The sequence below is a fragment of the Dendrobates tinctorius genome, unplaced genomic scaffold, assembly GCF_039654945.1.
Source record: "Dendrobates tinctorius isolate UK_male_01 unplaced genomic scaffold, ASM3965494v1 ptg000071l, whole genome shotgun sequence".
NCBI classification, from domain to species: domain Eukaryota; kingdom Metazoa; phylum Chordata; class Amphibia; order Anura; family Dendrobatidae; genus Dendrobates; species Dendrobates tinctorius.
This window is the reverse complement of record NW_027361739.1, coordinates 16,874,999-16,894,732: the sequence shown is the minus strand read 5'-3', so window position 1 is coordinate 16,894,732 and position 19,734 is coordinate 16,874,999. Positions and strand designations below refer to the sequence as shown.

The following is a 19,734-nucleotide window of genomic DNA, read 5'->3' as shown; positions in this document are numbered from 1 at the left end:
ATGTTCTCTGGTCAGATGAGACAAAAGTAGAGCTTTTTGGGCAAAGGCATCAACATAGTGTTTACAGGAGAAAAGAAGAGGCATTCAAAGAAAAAAATACGGTCCCTACAGTCAAACATGGCGGAGGTTCCCTGATGTTTTGGGGTTGCTTTGCTGCCTCTGGCACTGGACTGCTTGACCGTGTGCATGGCATTAAGAAGTCTGAAGACTACCAACAAATTTTGCAGCATTATGCAGGGCCCAGTGTGAGAAAGCTGGGTCTCCCTCAGAGGTCATGGGTCTTCCAGGACAATGACCCAAACCACACTTCAAAAAGCACTAGAAAATGGTTTGAGAGAAAGCACTGGAGACTTCTAAGGTGGCCAGCAATGAGTCCAGACCTGAATCCCACACCTGTGGAGCGATCTAAAAATGGCAGTTTGGAGAAGGCACCCTTCAAATATCAGGGACCTGGAGCAGTTTGCCAAAGAAGAATGGTCTAAAATTCCAGCAGAGCATTGTAAGAAACTCATTGATGGTTACCGGAAGCGGTTGGTCGTAGTTATTTTGGCTAAAGGTTGTGCAACCAAGTATTAGGCTGAGGGTGCCAATACTTTTGTCTGGTCCATTTTTGGAGTTTTGTGTGAAATGATCAATGTTTTGCTTTTTGCTTCATTCTCTTTTGTGTTTTTTCATTTAAGACAAATTAAATGAAGATGATAATACCAAAGAATTTGTGTTTGCAATCATTTTCAGGAAGAAACTGAGTATTATCTGACAGAATTGCAGGGGTGTCAATACTTTTGGCCACAACTGTATACATGTGTCATCAAGGGGGGACGTGGGCAGCATGTCCATTTGCTTACACATATGTACCATAATATAGTACCATTGAAAATTACAGCTCAGCACACACAAAAAAAAGTCCTCACACAGATCCATTAACATAAAAATAAAATAGTTATGGGCCACTGAAACTGGGAACACAATCAAAAAACGTTCTTTTACAATGATTTTTTTTAGCAAATATAGTATATAACATTTTAATTGGCCACTGCAGCAAAGGAGACAGTGAAACATGATGGTGAATCAGAGAAAACTCAACCAAGTGAAAGGGAGAGCAGTGATGGGCCTCAATCAATGGGGCCATTTGTGTCTTGAGAAAGAAGAAGTGTGAGATCATGATGATAGAGTGAGAGATGTTGCCGGAGCAGAGTGAGTCGCCCAAAGGGAACATTGGCTGAGTGCTGCAGCTGATGGCGGCCGCTGTGGTGGACGTGAGGCAAGGTGTTCTGATGGAGAAGATGGAGGTCAGACAGGAGTCGAAGACTTTGATGACTTCCTGGTTTGAGACTTGCGGTAGAGCCAACCTTCTGGAGACCATACGGGCCCAGATGCTGGAGGGTCCACCATCTAGACCGGAGGTAGTCCCCAACCCTGAGTTTAGACCTCTTATCACTCTGGCGAAGTGGATCGTGGGAGTAGTCTGGGGTAAGAAAAAGAGAGAGGATTGGGTCAGGGCCAGCCGGACAGCATTGGTAGAGTAGAGCTTACTCCGCAGATGACTCGAGGAGTAGTGGTCTACTTTGGGGCTTTGGCTTCCTAGTAGAAGAGAGCACCTGAATGCCAGCTCCACTAACCGCGGTCCCAGTCTGCAGCTCGGAGCACGTGTCCAGTTCCTGAAGGAAGATGGACTCTGAATCTGGTTCGCAATAGCGGTCTCCAGAATAAGGTCGGAGGCGAAAGGAGTGCCAGCGGCAGTACAGCCTCGTCAAGAGCTATCAGCTCCTAGGGCCGTGACCAGGGCCGCTATCAGGGCAGTATGACTGGCATATGGGACCCATCTCGGATGCACATTCAGATAATATCTATAGTTAACAGGCACCAGCCAATCGCAGGCCGGCAGCTGATGTCAATGCGCATGATGCTGGCGTATGTATGTGGTATAATTCTTTCGGGTTTGCGAGGTCCACCCGGACTACTCTACGGCGTGAACCTCCCACTACTCTCCCCTTCCACTACCTTCAGCTTTCCGGAGCGCCATGACCGAGGCCTTTCGCCTACCAGGTTATCATTGGTGCCCGCCCGTCCTTTTGGGGTGTCCGTGGTGTCGGGGACCTGACTGACGGACCACTGTCTGGTTTGATGTTCTTCGTCTCTAAGTCCTTCACCTAAAAAGAGTCATGGTCGGCTTCTTCATCAAATCTGCCTCGTACACGGATTTTTTTTTTTTTTTAAACACAGTACTCTGTTGTGAGTTCATTTTCCCCTTCACCATTGAGGTCTGATGAATTCCCTCTTCTGGTGAAGGAAGGTAGTGAGGCTGATTACAAAGCACCTGAGCAGAATGATGATGACTGGGTGACTGGGATTGCTGACTGGATATAAGGCAGCCGACGCCCTTCTGCCATGCGGGTGATTACTCTGAGGGATTCTTGGAGACCAGTCTGATTCCTGCTCCTCAAAAGCTAAGTTTTCTGCTTTACTTTTTGCATTTGTGTTTTGGTTTGTTTTGCCTTGTTTTTCTGGATTTCTGCCTTTCCCTGCTGGGAGAGCTGAATTCCTTTTTGCTCTGTCTTCAGATAATACCTGAGTACTGATATAGTCTTTTTGAAGCCTAGCGTCTTCAGGGCTTTTTTCCCTATCAGTCTGTTGGCTCTTGTTTTTGAGAGGGTTTTGGCGGATTGCAGACAGCAGCTTTTCTATTCTGTCCTATTTAGTTAGCTTGGGCCCCATCATTTGCTCAGCCTATCTTTCTATCTGTGTGAGTGTTTTTTCATCTTGCTTCACCGTCATTATATGTTGGGGGCTGCCTATTGCTTTGGGGTCTGCTCTGGGGCAGTTTAGATTTCCCTTTCGGTCTTTAGGCTATGTAGTTCTCCGGCTGTGATCGAGGGGTCTAGGGCACCGTAGGAAACCCCCACGGCTACTGCTAGTTGTTGTTAGGTTCAGGGGTCTGCAATCCGATAGCTGCCAACTTCTCTGGTTTTCTGGACTTAGCTAGTATTTCTGTTTTTGCCTCCTACGGTGACTCATTCATAACACTACTCATTAAATCAACTTTGGCATACTGTTATCTCTACCTTAATAACAATACGAGTTACCCAACAGGGGTAACCCCTTTTCCCTTGTTTGTTTGTTTTTTCGTTTTTTTTTCTTTTCTTTCAACATAACATTTTAAAACAGAACATAAATACTCCCCCTCCCTTTAACATGAGTACTTCCTCTCCCACATCCCCTCTATGCCAGGAGCAAACAATCGACAATAAAACATGTCCCTTATCTTGGACGTCGAACTGTCCTATTGGGGCCTGCACAGCGGTGCAGTGAAATCCCGACAGTCCGGGCCATCTCCTGACGGCTGATGTTGTGCCAGTCCAGCAGGGGAACCCCACAGCCTTGAGGTTCCCGGGATGTCTCGATTGTTCCTGAGCCCCGAGTGTTCTTTTTGCCCAGGGCTCAGGGGTCATCTCCCTCCTGAGAGATGAGTCAAAAGGGGTAGAAGGGGCCGAAAGTGGTTCCACGGCGCGCGTTCCGCGCCATTTCTCTACTTGGGGCCCAGCAGTCCACCACGGGTGGTGGCGTGGACGCGCTCATCTGTCGACGTGGTGGCTTCGCTCCATCCGGCCCCCAGCTCCTGCAGCTCCAACCGCAGGTGAGGGACCAGGGTCGTTGACCTATGAGAAGCGGAGCGGCAAAGATGAGGCCTGCTAGTGTGGATGGCAGACGGCTCCGCATAGGCGGCGGAGCCCGATGGCCCGGCCGAAGCCGCCATCCGGAGGGGGGCCGGAGCAGACGCGGACCTGGATGGGCAGGCCGCAGCTGCGGTATCGAGTGCGGCAGAGGCGGCCCCGGGTATCGGTGAGCAGGCCGCAGCTGGAACCATGAGCGAGGCCGAGGCGGCCGCGGCCGGCGCCGCAATCGAACCAGAGGTGGCCGCGGAGCAGGCCGCAATCTGAGTCGCAGATGGGGCCAGAGTGGCGGCCGGCACTGGTGAGGAGGCCGCAGGGGAGGCCGGAGTGGTGGCAGGCTTTGGGTGGTAAACCGCTGCTGCAAGGTGGAACGCAGCAGCGTCGGCCACGGGCTGGTTCCGCACCGGCGATGTGGGCTGATGCGCCGCCGGGTGGGGTGGCTCAGGGTGGCGGGTGAGAGTGTCGGTCGGCCCAGCGGAGGCCGCAAAGCCCTCCGCGACCGGGCCCACAGGAACGCAGGAGGCCGTGCGGGAAGGTCGGGTGGAGGGGGCCGGTCGCGGAGCCTCCGGCCAGGCCGGGGGATCTCTCACCTTCCCTGGCGCCACGGCCTCCGACAGGTCAGTCCGCAGCTCCTCCCGCGACCTCCGATCTTCACCCCGCCGTCCGGCATGGCTAGCCTCCAGGCTCCTGGGTCCCACGGGGAGGCTCCCAGGCGATGTCTTCGGCGGCTGCTCCAGCAGAGCCTGAAGTCGCTCCTCCTCTCCGCCCGATGTCTGGGGGCCGTCAGTGGCTCCCAAAAGCAGGCCTCCCGACGAGATTCGACCTCTTGACGCCACCGCCCCGGATCCGGAACCAAGTCTCGAATTATAATCCACAGGTGAGCAGTCTTGTAATCCACAGGTATTTGTAATCCACAGGTGAACAGTCCAAGTCCTGTTGGGTTCTTCAGACGCAGGCCTGCCGCGGAAGATGTCGTATTAGCCAAATGTGGTAGAGGGCCGGATTGGGGGGGTGGACCACTGCTTACCATGTCCGGATGACACAGACACCAGGCGATGCAAGGACGAGGCGGAGACAGATTTCAATAGTAACAGTTCCAGATTTATTCGTCGTCCTCCTGACGACCACAACCACGCACTGCAGCCTCTTTACAGTTCTCTGTCTCCAGGCCCGGGTACCTGCACCTTTGCTCCAGTCGAAGTAATGTCCCTCGCGGATCTTTCGCTGGGGCTGTCCTAGACCAATCTATCGCCTGCGCTTCACCTGCCTGAGGTTGTTGTCCAATCGGTACCCCCGGGGCCTCGTCTGTCCTGCGGTCCGTCGGGTCAGGGCCACCCCCCCTGACTGTCTCTTTGCTGTCCGTCCCCTAGTAGAGCTCTTCTCTCTTCACCATCTTCTACCGAGCTCCTCCCTGGAATTTCCTGCCTGGAACCCTATCCTGTTCTATTTATCCGCTCTCTCACTGGGAATTCCCCTCCTGGGTTCCTATCTCCCCGCCCCCCATGACTAAGCGTTTCTCAAGCCATAAGCTGATGTTGAGTCCTAAGCTACTCTCCCTTGCCATCTTGTGGTCATTTCTAGGTACTGCACTCTCCTATCCACCTTTCCCAGCTGTTACCCTTCTATCCTGTCAATATCCGTCTCTAGTGCACAAACCGTCCCCTCCTACTTCCAGTCACGCCTGTCCGTCAAGTCACCTTCCCCAGATGTGGACAGGCGTTTTTAATACAGATAAAAAGTTCAAACAGGTGCAATTATTACAGGTAATGAGTGCAGAGTAGGAGAGCATCTTAAAGAAAAACTAACAGGTCTGTGAGAGCTAGAATTCTTGCTGGTTGGTAGGTGATCAAATACATATTTCATGCAATAAAATACAATTTAATTATTTAAAAATCATACAATGTTATTTTCTGTATTTTATTTTTAGAATCTGTCTCTCACAGTTGAAATGTACCTACGAAGAAAATTACAGACTTCCCCACTCTTTGTAGGTGGGAACCATTGCAAAGTCAGCAGTGTATCAAATACTTATTCTCCCCACTGTACATGAAACCCTGAAGTTTGAATGAAGCTTAAAAATCATCTAAAAAAGCACAGAGCATACTGTCAGATATATTTATATAACCATTTCACACTTGACAGCCCGGTATCTCCCATTTCTGCAGTTCCACATACAGTGGCATTGTTTTACTTTGAGAGTATGTCCATATGGTAAGAAGATTTATCACCGATTATGCCCGTTGCGTTACTAAAGGTGATATTCACAGTTAAAGTCTGAAGCAATTTTGTAAATTACATCCACATAAATTATCCATGATAACACTGAGTCCTACAAAAATTAGATCAAGGAATGTCACGAGAATCTGATTTTCCCTTTGGCCTGCAATATCAACTCATCAAATCTCAGTTTATATAATAAAAGCTACTGTATGTTCACATGTTTAATGTACACTAACGATTGCATTTTCTTGTGGTCTTCTCTTTTTATAATTTGAATGAAATGATTACTTTTTGTTAATATTAATATTAATGAGATACCGTTGTTACATAGGTTTGGAGTATCACACACAACAGCTGGCTGACATTTGTCTTGTTAATCTGGTCCTGCATAATCTGGATGACACGGGATCGGCGTCGTTATGCCATGCTAAGTGCACCATTTTTGGCTTCGTATGCAAACATATTAGTGGTCCAAAATTTTTTTGTGGGTCTCAATATCTCCCAAGACGAGTTTTTCCCTGGAATACCTACAGCTGTCCTAATCGACTTTGACTTAAAGCCTTATGCTATGCCGTGTGTGCATCTCGGACTAAAGGTGGGACAAGCAGAATATCTTCTCGGTTGAGACTTGTGAATAAATTGACTTACTGATACCCAGATTCTTCTCCTTTTTTAGATCTTCTATGCCTTCATCTTTTGGATATTGTTACGGCAGAACCTAAAAGAGAGACAACAGGAAGGGGAAAAGGAATTGCTGAAAGAGGTTCTGGTGGAAGAAAGTGGTTAGTAGGCAAAAATAGATGGTAGGAGAGCAACCTTTCTGACCTTGAAAGGAAAATTCAGCTCTGAGAGAGGGTCGAGCTCCTGCCCTACTCACAGTTGTGACTCCCAGAGCCACCATTATCAGTATAATGACAGCCAAAGATTGTCCATTCAAATCATACCAAGGTAGTATGCCAAGCAGGGCCCCTTGAAACTCCGCCCAGGCTCCACCCCAGCTCCGCCTCCACCCCTCGAACCTTCCAAAGTCCTACTGCCCTCTCTTGGAAAAACTTCACTTCTGCACCACATCCTCACCAATCACACATTAACAGTTCCCATCACCACATACATAGCAGGCAGCTTTTGTTTTGGCCAAAAGATTTTTTAATCCGCCACCACAACAAGGTAGACTCTTTAGGCCAGGCCCTACTCTACGCTAACCTATTAAACATTTGTTAAAATATCCAATACAATTTGGGTATATTTTTTATTTATTTTTCCATTTTTAAAATGACCAATAATGCCACATACAAGGGACAAATACCACTGCACCATGACCAGCCACCATATTACCACCACATGGTGAACTAAAATCCCATATACAAGGAACAAATACCATCACGCCATGACCAGACCACATTTTACCACCACATAGTGACCGGGGCCCCGCTGCAGGCCCCCTCTGCTCATCAGGCCCCATCCAGTAAGGGGAGTAATGCCCTGATAGTGGCCCTGCTTAGGTCAGTGGGTTTGGGAAAAAGGATACTTATATTATAAAGTCTTCGGGAATATTAGGAATAATTAAGGTATATAAAAGAATTGTCCAGCTGAAAAAAAGTGTATGGCCGGGTCACGTGAGTGATGATTCTAACATGTGGGAGAATCGGCTCAATTATGCTACTGACACTCGGCTCAAACTCTCATCCAAGTGTCATCTGATTCTCTTGCATGAGATAATTGGAGCACATTGAGAAGATAGGGAACTTAATTTCTCCATCTTCTCCATTGTCTGAGGTCGTGGATTCGGACTGCACTCAGCTGACAGCTGAGTGCAGCCTGATGTTTCACACACATCCATAGATTTCATGTGATCCGAATTCCAGAGCCACTTGAGGCGTGCTGCAGATTATTTTTCCACAGATGAATTCGGTATGCAGAAAAAATCACAGATCTGCGATGACCCATAGTATGACACTGTGCCGAGTGTTATCCAATAAAACATCACATAGCAGTCAGCCGTGTTATACGCTTGTGTGAGCGAGGACTAATAGCCTTCATTCCCCTGCAGATCTTCTCTCATTAGCCTCTCATGCTGGAGTCCGGCCTCAGTTACTTTTCTGTAATACAGTACTGTGGAATTTTTGCATACTTTTAGGGTATGTGCACACGTTGCGGATTCTGTTGCGGATTTTTCCATGTGGATTTGGCTAAATCCGCAGGTCAAATGACCTGCTTTTTACCTGCGGATTTGCTGCAGATTTTGTGCGGATTCCTATAATGGAAGAGGTGTAAAAACGCTGCGGATCTGCTCAAAGAATTGACATGCTGCAGATTTAAATCTGCAGAAAATCCGCAGCATGTGCACAACGTTTTTGGTTTAGATAGACTTTAATGGTACTTGTACAACGCAGCAGAATCTGCTGCGGATCCGCAGGGCCAAATCCGCTGCGGATCCGCAGCAGAATCCGCAATGTGTGGATATACCCTAACATATACTGTTTGTGATTATATATATGTATAGATACAGTTGTGGCCAAAAGTATTGACACCTCTGCAATTCTGTCAGATAATACTCAGTTTCTTCCTGAAAATGATTGCAAACACAAATTCATTGGTATTATTATCTTCATTTAATTTGTCTTACATGAAAAAACACAAAAGAGAATGAAGCAAAAAGCAAAATATTGATCATTTCACACAAAACTCCAAAAATGGGCCAGACAAAAGTATTGGCACCCTAAGCCTAATACTTGGCTGCACAACCTTTAGCCAAAATAACTGCAACCAACCGCTTCCGGTAACCATCAATGAGTTTCTTACAATGCTCTGCTGGAATTTTAGACCATTCTTCTTTGGCAAACTGCTCCAGGTCCCTGATATTTGAAGGGTGCCTTCTCCAAACTGCCATTTTTAGATCTCTCCACAGGTGTTCTATGGGATTCAGGTCTGGACTCATTGCTGGTCACCTTAGAAGTCTCCAGTGCTTTCTCTCAAACCATTTTCTAGTGCTTTGTGAAGTGTGTTTTGGATCATTGTCCTGCTGGAAGACCCATGACCTCTGAGGGAGACCCAGCTTTCTCACACTGGGCCCTACATTATGCTGCAAAATTTGTTGGTAGTCTTCAGAATTCATGTAGCCATGCACACGGTCAAGCAGTCCAGTGCCAGAGGCAGCAAAGCAACCCCAAAACATCAGGGAACCTCCGCCATGTTTGACTGTAGGGACCGTGTTCTTTTCTTTGAATACCTCTTTTTTTCTCCTGTAAACTCTATGTTGATGCCTTTGCCCAAAAAGCTCTACTTTTGTCTCATCTGACCAGAGAACATTCTTCCAAAACGTTTTAGGCTTTTTCAGGTAAGTTTTGGCAAACTCCAGCCTGGCTTTTTTTATGTCTCGGGGTAAGAAGTGGGGTCTTCCTGGGTCTCCTACCATACAGTCCCTTTTCATTCAGACGCCGATGGATAGTACGGGTTGACACTGTTGTACCCTCGGACTGCAGGGCAGCTTGAACTTGTTTGGATGTTAGTCGAGGTTCTTTATCCAACATCCGCACAATCTTGCGTTGAAATCTCTTGACAATTTTTCTTTTCCGTCCACATCTAGGGAGGTTAGCCACAGTGCCATGGGCTTTAAACTTCTTGATGACACTGCGCACGGTAGACACAGGAACATTCAGGTCTTTGGAGATGGACTTGTAGCCTTGAGATTGCTCATGCTTCCTCACAATTTGGTTTCTCAAGTCCTCAGACAGTTCTTTGGTATTCTTTCTTTTCTCCATGCTCAGTGTGGTACACACAAGGATACAGGACAGAGGTTGAGTCAACTTTAATCCATGTCAACTGGCTGCAAGTGGGATTTAGTTATTGCCAACACCTGTTAGGTGCCACAGGTAAGTTACAGGTGCTGTTAATTACACAAATTAGAGAAGCATCACATGATTTTTCGAACAGTGCCAATACTTTTGTCCACCCTCTTTTTTATGTTTGGTGTGGAATTATATCCAATTTGGCTTTAGAACAATTCTTTTTGTGTTTTTTCATTTAAGACAAATTAAATGAAGATAATAATACCAAAGAATTTGTGTTTGCAATCATTTTCAGGAAGAAACTGAGTATTACCTGACAGAATAGCAGGGGTGTCAATACTTTTGGCCACAACTGTATGTATTTATAGGTATATATATTGTGGTGTAGTGACCACTTTGTCAGCTAGGGGGCGCTGTGTGGATGTCCCAGGACGGGTGTACAGGCACATTCAGTGTGGTAACAGGAGCAGGGTCCTAAATGACCATTATGTGTCTCAAGGTGGGTGGCCTTGGGATGCAGGCTCCAGGGTGTATTGATCAGCAGAGGTACTGCTGATATTTCTGTTACACTGTGTCAGGGAAGCCTGTGTGTGTCTATGTGCAATACAACCTTGAGTGATGTCATAGCCATGTGATCACCTGTGGGCGTGGTTACAGGGCTAGGTAATTGAGGTGTTTGGCACATGTGAGAGAGTGAGAGTGAGTCTGTCAGAGTGTGGACAGACTTCCATGTGTCCAGGTGGGACACTACAGAGAGTGTATATGGGGAGGACTACAGCTCCCAGCATGTGCTGAGACTCTCGGTCCGAGTCTCAAACCACGGACGTTTTGTGTTCCTTTGCCTGAGCTGAAGGTTACTTTTCAGTGTTACACTGCCTTGTGGGTTTATGACGTGAATAAACCACATGAACTTTGGGAAGAACCTGTCTCATGATTGTCTCCCGCTGCACCTAAGCGATTCACATCCCTACAATATGTATACGTTCTCATTCAAAGAGTTTTCTTTGTTTTCATGACTATGAAAATTGTAGATTCACTCTGTAGGCATCAAAACTATGAATTAACACATGTGGAATTATATAATTAACAAAAAAGTGTGAAACAACTGAAAATATGTCTTATATTCTAGGTTCTTCAAAGTAGCCACCTTTTGCTTTGATTACTGCTTTGCACACTCTTGGCATTCTCTTGATGAGCTTCAAGAGGTAGTCACCGGAAATGGTCTTCCAACAGTCTTGAAGGAGTTCCCAGAGATTCTTAGCACTTGTTGGCCCTTTTGCCTTCACTCTGCGGTCCAGTTCACCCCAAACCATCTCGATTGGGTTCAGATCTGGTGACTGTGGAGGCCAGGTCATCTGGCGTAGCACCCCATCACTCTCCTTCTTGGTCAAATAGCCCTTACACAGCCTGGAGGTGTGTTTGGGGTCATTGTCCTGTTGAAAAATAAATGATGGTCCAACTAAACGCAAACCGGATGGAATAGCATGCCGCTGCAAGATGCTGTGGTAGCCATGCTGGTTCAGTATGCCTTCAATTTTGAATAAATCCCCAACAGTGTCACCAGCAAAGCACCCCCACACCATCACACCTCCTCCATGCTTCACGTTGGAAACCAGGCATGTAGAGTCCATCCGTTCACCTTTTCTGAGTCGCACAAAGACACGGTGGTTGGAACTAAAGATCTCAACTTTGGACTCATCAGACCAAAGCACAGATTTCCACTGGTCTAATGTCCATTCCTTGTGTTCTTCAGCCCAAACAAGTCTCTTCTGCTTGTTGCCTGTCCTTAGCAGTGGTTTCCTAGCAGCTATTATACCATGGATGCCTGCTGCACAAAGTCTCCGCTTAACAGTTGTTGTAGAGATGTGTCTGCTGCTAGAACTCTGTGTGGCATTGACCTGGTCTCTAATCTGAGCTGCTGTTAGCCTGCGATTTCTGAGGCTGGTGACTCGGATGAACTTATCCTCCGCAGCAGAGGTGACTCTTGGTCTTCCTTTCCTGGGGCGGTCCTCATGTGAGCCAGTTTCTCTGTAGCGTTTGATGGTTTTTGCCACTGCACTTGGGGACACTTTCAAAGTTTTCCCAATTTTTCGGACTGACTGACCTTCATTTCTTAAAGTAATGATGGCCACTCGTTTTTCTTTACTCAGCTGCTTTTTTCTTTCCATAATACAAATTCTAACAGTCTATTCAGTAGGACTATCACCTGTGTATCCACCAGACTTCTGCACAACACAACTGATGGGCCCAACCCCATTTATAAGGCAAGAAATCCCATTTATTAAACCTGACAGGGCACACCTGTGAAGTGAAGACCATTTCCGGTGACTACCTCTTGAAGCTCATCAAGAGAATGCCAAGAGTGTGCAAAGCAGTAATCAAAGCAAAAGGTAGCTACTTTGAAAAACCTAGAATATAAGACTTACAGTATTTTCAGTTGTTTCACACTTTTTTGTTAATTATATAATTCCACATGTGTAGATTCATAGTTTTGATGCCTTCAGAGTGAATCTACAATTTTCATAGTCATGAAAATAAAGAAAACTCTTTGAATGAGAAGGTGTGTCCAAAGTTTTGGTCTGTACTGTGTATGTATGTATATATATATATATATATATATATATATATAGGGTGTGGTTGTGTTACATAACATCTCTGGGAGGTGAGCCTATTCATCAGCTATAAACACTGGCGTAGCGTGGGGGGGGCGGTCCGCCCCAGGCGGCATGTGTGTGGGGGCGGCGCGGCAGCAGCAATTCCACCCTGCAGTGCAATGCAGCGGCGGGCAGGGAGCGATGCGATCACGGCAGCTCCGCTGCCTGCAAGAGTGAATAGCAGGAGCGGAGCGGCAATGGTCCGTCCTGCTTCCTGCCCGGAGGCCGCGCTTCCTGTTTCACACAGAGGAGCGCCGCTGAGTGACGTCATCATTCAGCGGCCGCTGCTGTGTGAGGGAGGAAGCGCGGGCGATGCTGCGGACAGGTGAGAGGAGAGAGGTGGTGTCTTGTGTGTATGTATGTATGTATGTCTGTGTGTGTGTGTGTGTGTCTGTGTGTATGATGGAGCAGGCAATGATGGGAGTGATGGTCTAGAAGGCAATGATGGGGTGATGGAGCAGACAATGATGGGGTGATGGAGCAGGCAATGATGGGGTGATGGAGCAGGCAATGATGGGGTGATGGAGCAGACAATGATGGGGTGATGGAGCAGGCAATGATGGGGTGATGGAGCTGGCAATGATGGGGTGATGGAGCAGGCAGTGATGGAGCAGGCAATGATGGGGGTGATGGAGCAGGCAATGATGGGGTGATGGAGCAGGCAATGATGGGGTGATGGAGCAGGCAATGATGGGGTGATGGAGCAGGCAATGAGGGGAGTGATGGAGCAGACAATGATGGGGTGATGGAGCAGGCAATTATGGGGTGATGGAGCAGACAATGATGGGGGTGATGGAGCAGGCAGTGATGGGGTGATGGAGCAGGCAATGAGGGGAGTGATGGGGGTGATGGAGCAGGCAGTGATGGGGTGATGGAGCAGGCAATGATGGGGTGATGAAGCAGGCAATGAGGGGAGTGATGGGGGTGATGGAGCAGGCAATGATGGGGGTGATGGAGCAGGCAATGATGGGGTGATGGAGCAGACAATGATGGGGTGATGGAGCAGGCAATGATGGGGTGATGGAGCTGGCAATGATGGGGTGATGGAGCAGGCAGTGATGGAGCAGGCAATGATGGGGGTGATGGAGCAGGCAATGATGGGGTGATGGAGCAGGCAATGATGGGGTGATGGAGCAGGCAATGATGGGGTGATGGAGCAGGCAATGAGGGGAGTGATGGAGCAGACAATGATGGGGTGATGGAGCAGGCAATTATGGGGTGATGGAGCAGACAATGATGGGGGTGATGGAGCAGGCAGTGATGGGGTGATGGAGCAGGCAATGAGGGGAGTGATGGGGGTGATGGAGCAGGCAGTGATGGGGTGATGGAGCAGGCAATGATGGGGTGATGAAGCAGGCAATGAGGGGAGTGATGGGGGTGATGGAGCAGGCAATGATGGGGGTGATGGAGCAGGCAATGATGGGGTGATGGAGCAGGCAATGAGGGGAGTGATGGGGGTGATGGAGCAGGCAGTGATGGGGTGATGGAGAAGGCAGTGATAGGGTGATGGAGCAGGCAATGATGGGGGTGATGGAGCAGGCAATGATGGGGTGATGGAGCAGGCAATGAGGGGAGTGATGGGGGTGATGGAGCAGGCAATGATGGGGGTGATGGAGCAGACAATTATGGGAGTGATGGAGCAGGCAGTGATGGGGTGATGGAGCAGACAATGATGGGAGTGATGGGGTGATGAAGCAGGCAGTGATGGGGTGATGGAGAAGGCAGTGATGGGGTGATGGAGCAGGCAATAATGGGGGTGATGAAGCAGGCAATGATGGGGTGATGGAGCAGACAATGATGGGAGTGATGGGGTGATGGAGCAGGCAATGATGGGAGTGATGGGGAGAAGGCACAGTGATGGGGTGATGGAGAAGGCAGTGATGGGGAGAAGACAATGATGGGGTGATGGTCGAGAGGGCAATGATGGGGTGGTGGGTGAGAATGCAATGATGGTGGTGGTGGAAAGGGCAATAAATGGGGGTGGTGGAGGAGGAGGAAATGATGGAGGTGGTGGAATGGGCAATGATGGGAGTGGTGGGGGAGAAAGCAAAGATAGTGGTGGAGAAGAAAATGATGGAGGTGGGGGAGAGGACAATAATGGGATGCGAGGGGAGGAGGACAATGAGGGGTGTGGGGGATTGGGATGGGAGGAAGGGGGACTTATAATGGCCTTAGGAACAGGGGGAGGTGGAGGAAGACATTATCGTTTATTATGTCTAACACAGTCCCTTAGTATATAGTGTACTCACTAATTCTGTATAACACCATCCTTAGTTACATAGTTTCCTCTTTTATTATGTATAACACCGCCCCTTATTACCTACCATCCTCTCTAGTTATATATGGTGCCGTCCCTTATTATATAGCTTCCTCTGCTGTTATGTATAGTGCTGTCTCTTACATAGTGTATTTTTGTTATTTTTGTTATTCACAGCGCCCTCTTTTATTACATGGTCCCCTCTCTTGTTAGATATAAAATGACTGCTGATCGAGGAGCCGGTGACCAGACGACCAGTCCATCAGCTCCTCCATTAGAAAGGAAGCTTTCCCATGCTCCATCAGCCATCATTGCATTATACAGCTAACAAGACAGGACGGTATGTAATAAAAAACAGGGCTCTATATAATCCAATATGTAAGGGACAGAACTGTACATAGCAAGAGAAGGCACTGTGTATGGGACAGCAATATACATAATAAAGGAGACTATGTAATATATACCTGTATGTGTGTGTGTGGCTATATAATATCAATAATCTATCTATCTATATATATATATATACACACACACACGTAGCTTTGACGCCATAAAAGGAGGGGGGCCCGGACACATTTCTTGCACAGGGACCCCAAGCTGTCAGTGTCCGCCCCCTGTCCGCCAAAATAATTTGTACTTTCTGGGTTTTTTTCTGTCACATTATTAAAAATTATTATTAAAAAAAGCCATTAGGTCTTCATCCAGCATCATCAAGCTAATACATACATATATATAGAGAACTGCAAGAAGTTGAAAGTCTAGAAATTTAGAAATAATAGCAGAGTTAGTAGCAGACTAAAAATTAGATCTTTGAGTGTAGTGTGGGCTCTTCGGATGCTTCCGAATTATCAACGACCAAAGGGGCGGCAAATTTTTCGACCGCCCCGGGCGCCACAAACAGTTGCTACGCCACTGGCTATAAATCCTGTTGAGTAGTGTCCTGGCCCCATGCCTCCCCCCAGAGAGCAGAGAAGGATAAGGCTGCTGTTTTTTTACATAAGTTTGGAGAGTAAATGCAGGATATCTTGAGAGGGGGTTGCGGAGTCCTGTCAGGGGGCAGGTTGGGCTCAGCGGTCTTATGCTTCTTTGCAGGAGGTGAGGGGGTCATTCAGCTCGGCTCTTTTCATGATACAGGCAGGGGTCAGACTCAGGGCATAGCAGTGTCCTTGGTGAGCGGCTGCTGTGCTGATAGTATGACTGACACTGTCACTGAGCACACAGCTGATTCACTGAGGATGTGTCTGCTGCAGGGACTGGACTGGAGCCTGGCAGGACACTGAAACAACACAGGCTCAGACACTCACTGGGGGGACTGGGCTGCTTCTGTGACTGTGTGACGGGAGAATACTGTAACTGCACTAAACCCGCGCTCAGCCCGGATTGGATGCTGGAAAGTCCCGCCCTCCTGTTTCTCAGCACTGGCTGCCTCTCCCAGCTGTCTGTCACAATGACTCCTGCTCCCTCCACACACACAGTGCTCCGGTTTATGAAAATTCTGACCGCAGGCCCCTCCAGCTCCCAGGCCCCTTACACCAGTCTAGTAATGCCCTGATGGTGGCCCTGATGCCAAGCTCCAGGGTTTCCTATCTTACCACCATTCAGATCTGCTCTTGTCTGCAGCACTACTCAGAAAAGTCACCATCTCAAGATGTACTCTTAATAGCTGTTTGCAACACCTGGTTCAAATGCACCAAACTGGCAGACAGAGGAGAGCAACACATCATGGGCCCGCAAGACACATGTGGCTCTCAGGCTACAGGTTGGGGACACCTGCTCTAACCATACACATTTTCTAATAACCATGTCAAATAATCTGGAATTGTTTGGTCTTTGGGTAGTTCGGACAACCAAATAATCCCTTAACTGGTCAATCTCTCACCAAACTAGGGTCCACAAGTTTTATCAATCCTTTTTGACTTTTGATATGATAATTACACATATGTCTAATGTTTTTTTCCAGATACCATTCCATTGTGTTTTGTTTTCTGCAGAAACCGAGGAACCTCCAAATGCATTTATGGAAATGGTTGGCTCCATAGTGCGGGGTTTACTAGTGAAGTACTGGATTTACTTTTGTGGTGCCATGTTTTTTGTGATCAGTTTTAGCGGAAAAGTTGTGCTGTATAAGATCCTTTACATTGTGCAGTTTCTGTTCTGCGTGTCTTTGTACAAGGTGAGCAACTTTTGACTCATATCTAATGACTAAGATTTGGAAGTATCTTATTTTACAAATTTTACAGAAAATTTGGAAATTCCTGAAAATTCCGTAAGAAAGTAAAACACCAATGTTGCCCGAGCAGGCAGCACTTTTGGTGAGAGTGAGCCATATCTGAGAGGTTGTGACTCTTTTCGGTTCCTCAGTTAATGGATCACTGAAATCTTTCACTTTGTCGACGTCACTGTAATTTTCCTTGTCACTGTTTAAGCTTCAAGGGTTTATTACCCACAATGAGAAAGTCAAGTCATTTTTAAATTAGTCCAACACTTTTCTTGAATAATTTTCAGATTCATTATGAATGGTGGAGAAGAATCTTAAAATATTTTTGGATCACAGTGGTCTCCTACTCTATGGTGGTTCTCATTGCTGTCTATGTCTACCAGTTCAAGACCATCTCTGGATTTTTCCTTCAGATTTTGGGAATGTCTGAAGAGGGGTGAGAAAATAGGGGGATTTTACATGGCATAGTAATATAGGTTGAATACATTTTGGCCACTGTTGCAATTTATATGGCTAGTTATATACATGGGAACCAACTACATGTACTTTTCTTATAAAGACTAAAGTTGAAGAGTCAGTACTTGACTCTCATCTGACAAATGTTATTACAATTGGTAAAAACATCATACCTAAGCATATCTTGATATGGGATACTTTTATATGCGGTAACTTTTCAGTAGACGTAATATACACCTCTTACATTGCACAATATAAGGTACAGTAAAATGGATTGTTGAACAAGTCAGTATGTGAGATTAGTGACAAATTCTTCTCTCCAAATAATATTTATGGTCAGACTGAGAGATCTGGGTTTGGAGCAGTACAGCACGGTGGAGCTGTTTGCGGGGATACTGCTTCCATCCTCCTTCCTCCTGGCTTGTATCCTTCAGCTCTACTACTTTAACGAGGACTTCTTGAAGCTAACAGACCTCAATAACATCCCAGTCAATGAAGGAGGCATTGATGACAGGTCTGTAAGAAAAAGGGATTGGTTTGTGTAATGCACTGTTAAAAGCCATTTCACATTACATTAATTGTGTTTTTTCTTGTATAGCAAGAAGAAGCTCGAGAACCGTGTCCTCATTCTGTCCAACATGTGAGTAAGGCAATGTCAGACATGTGTATAATGTTAATATAATCTTAAGAAAAAGGGTCCATACTATTTTTTTTTTTTTTAGTTTTCGATTGGTGCATAAACACTTCATCAAGTCCGGAGTTCATGCCATGTTTCGCTTCCTTTCCGGCAGTGTCTAACATTTTAGCTATAGAATAGTTGATTATGCAATTGTGTTTGGCCAAAAGGCCTAAACCCACCAAAAAGGAATTCCAACATAATCCAAAGTTTCATGTTTAGAAGTCAATGTTTCTGTTTCGGGCACTGTCTAAACCCTGATCTTTTTTCAGGGTTTTAGATGAAACTAGTCATGAATGGGAACAGAAATGTGAAATGCACAGATTGCAGGTTTTTTTTTTCTATTTCTTTGTCTCAAATATTTTTAGTATACTTTTTTATGGGACAGTTTTATTGTACTAAAAGAGAACCAACATCTTTATGTTATGTTCAGCATTACGTTGTGTTGACATCTGCATTCAGAGCATCGGTCACAAATTTTGTCACAGAAAAAATAGTTCTACATGTTGCTGCCCCATTTATTCCACCAAATCTATAAGCACCTTGCCAACTGACAAAAATAGGAAACAGAAATCCTTTTTTTTTCTTCCACAAATGCTTAAAAAAGTTCTCTACTTTGTGTCTGCTTTTACCTATTTACCTGTTCTCCACAATAGAAAAATGATTTTATGCATTTTCACTTTTAGGATAAAAGCTAACCTGGGTAACCTGAAGACAACGTAAGGAACCAAAAACAATTTTCTAATGTAGAAACTTTTTCAACAAAATGTTCAGTTTCAAAGGTCCTATAGTTTTATGAAGTTAATGCTTTCCATGAAGGGAGTGATAGAAGTAATATAAATATATGTTGTAAATTAATATAAAAGGCTTTGATGCAGAATTCAATTATTATTTAGGACTATGTCTTCTATCAAAATGATGGACACTTGAGTGGAAACATACAGATGCCATTGTAAGTCAATGGGGTCTGATGGTTGTCACTGGTATCCATCAAGAAACAGATACAGAACTGATGGTTGGGTAAACAGTAAATGTTACTTTTACATACACCATTCGTTCCACAGGTGAGCTAAAGAATCTAATGTAAATGAGAAAAAATAAACATGCAAAAAGTGCTTTTTTGATAATCCATTTCCTATTGAGTTCATTTAAGAAACACAGACGACTATAGCATAGGTTTCTGCCATTAGGAGGTAAACACTAAGGAGCCCCATACTTAATAGATAGCTGTTGGCGAAACCACCATTTGGCCGAACATTTGTTTCGCTGACAGCTATCTGTCCCGACTGCTCCATAAACAGGAGGCCCTGCTCTGCCGAGTGCTCCTGTGTTCTCCATCTCTCAAAAGCTGCTGCCAGACTCCTTTTACTTTATCTCCCTGCTTATCTCCCGAGAACAAAAAAAAATGGCAAAATCATTATCACTTCACATCAGACCATTAGCCAAGCCCGAAAATATTGGTGGGTTCACCCGACGTTTGTCTAATGTGTATAAGAGGCGTTAAGCCACTGGGCCAAAATTGGTAGTTTCTCCTACTCAGTGTAAGGACTTGGACTGCATATCCGTTCTCTGAAATCCTTGCCTTATGTCTGTCGCTCAGTTTCTGCTTCGCCCTTAGTTTAGTTCATTTTTGCCCTCATCCAAGATGGAGTCACTAGCCTCACAGGGGCCATCTTATTTCCTGTGTTGATCTTTCCTGTTCCTGTCTGCTCTGTATATAAGGATGCTCTGTATGATTACTCATTGCTTGAGTATACTTGTTCTTGGACTTGTTATCAAGCTGGAAGGACTGCT

The 19,734-nt window shown here is 46.2% G+C and overlaps 1 protein-coding gene across 1 annotated transcript in view; it reads left to right on the top strand.

Moving 5' to 3' along the window:
- LOC141096108 (piezo-type mechanosensitive ion channel component 2-like) overlaps positions 1 to 19,734 on the top strand; it is a 242,528-nt gene that overhangs the window by 94,235 nt on the left and 128,559 nt on the right. The window contains 6 exon segments of the mRNA XM_073582522.1: positions 6,223 to 6,486; positions 6,568 to 6,673; positions 16,582 to 16,763; positions 17,096 to 17,244; positions 17,605 to 17,778; positions 17,863 to 17,904. Coding sequence (XP_073438623.1) covers positions 6,223 to 6,486; positions 6,568 to 6,673; positions 16,582 to 16,763; positions 17,096 to 17,244; positions 17,605 to 17,778; positions 17,863 to 17,904 — 917 coding nt within the window.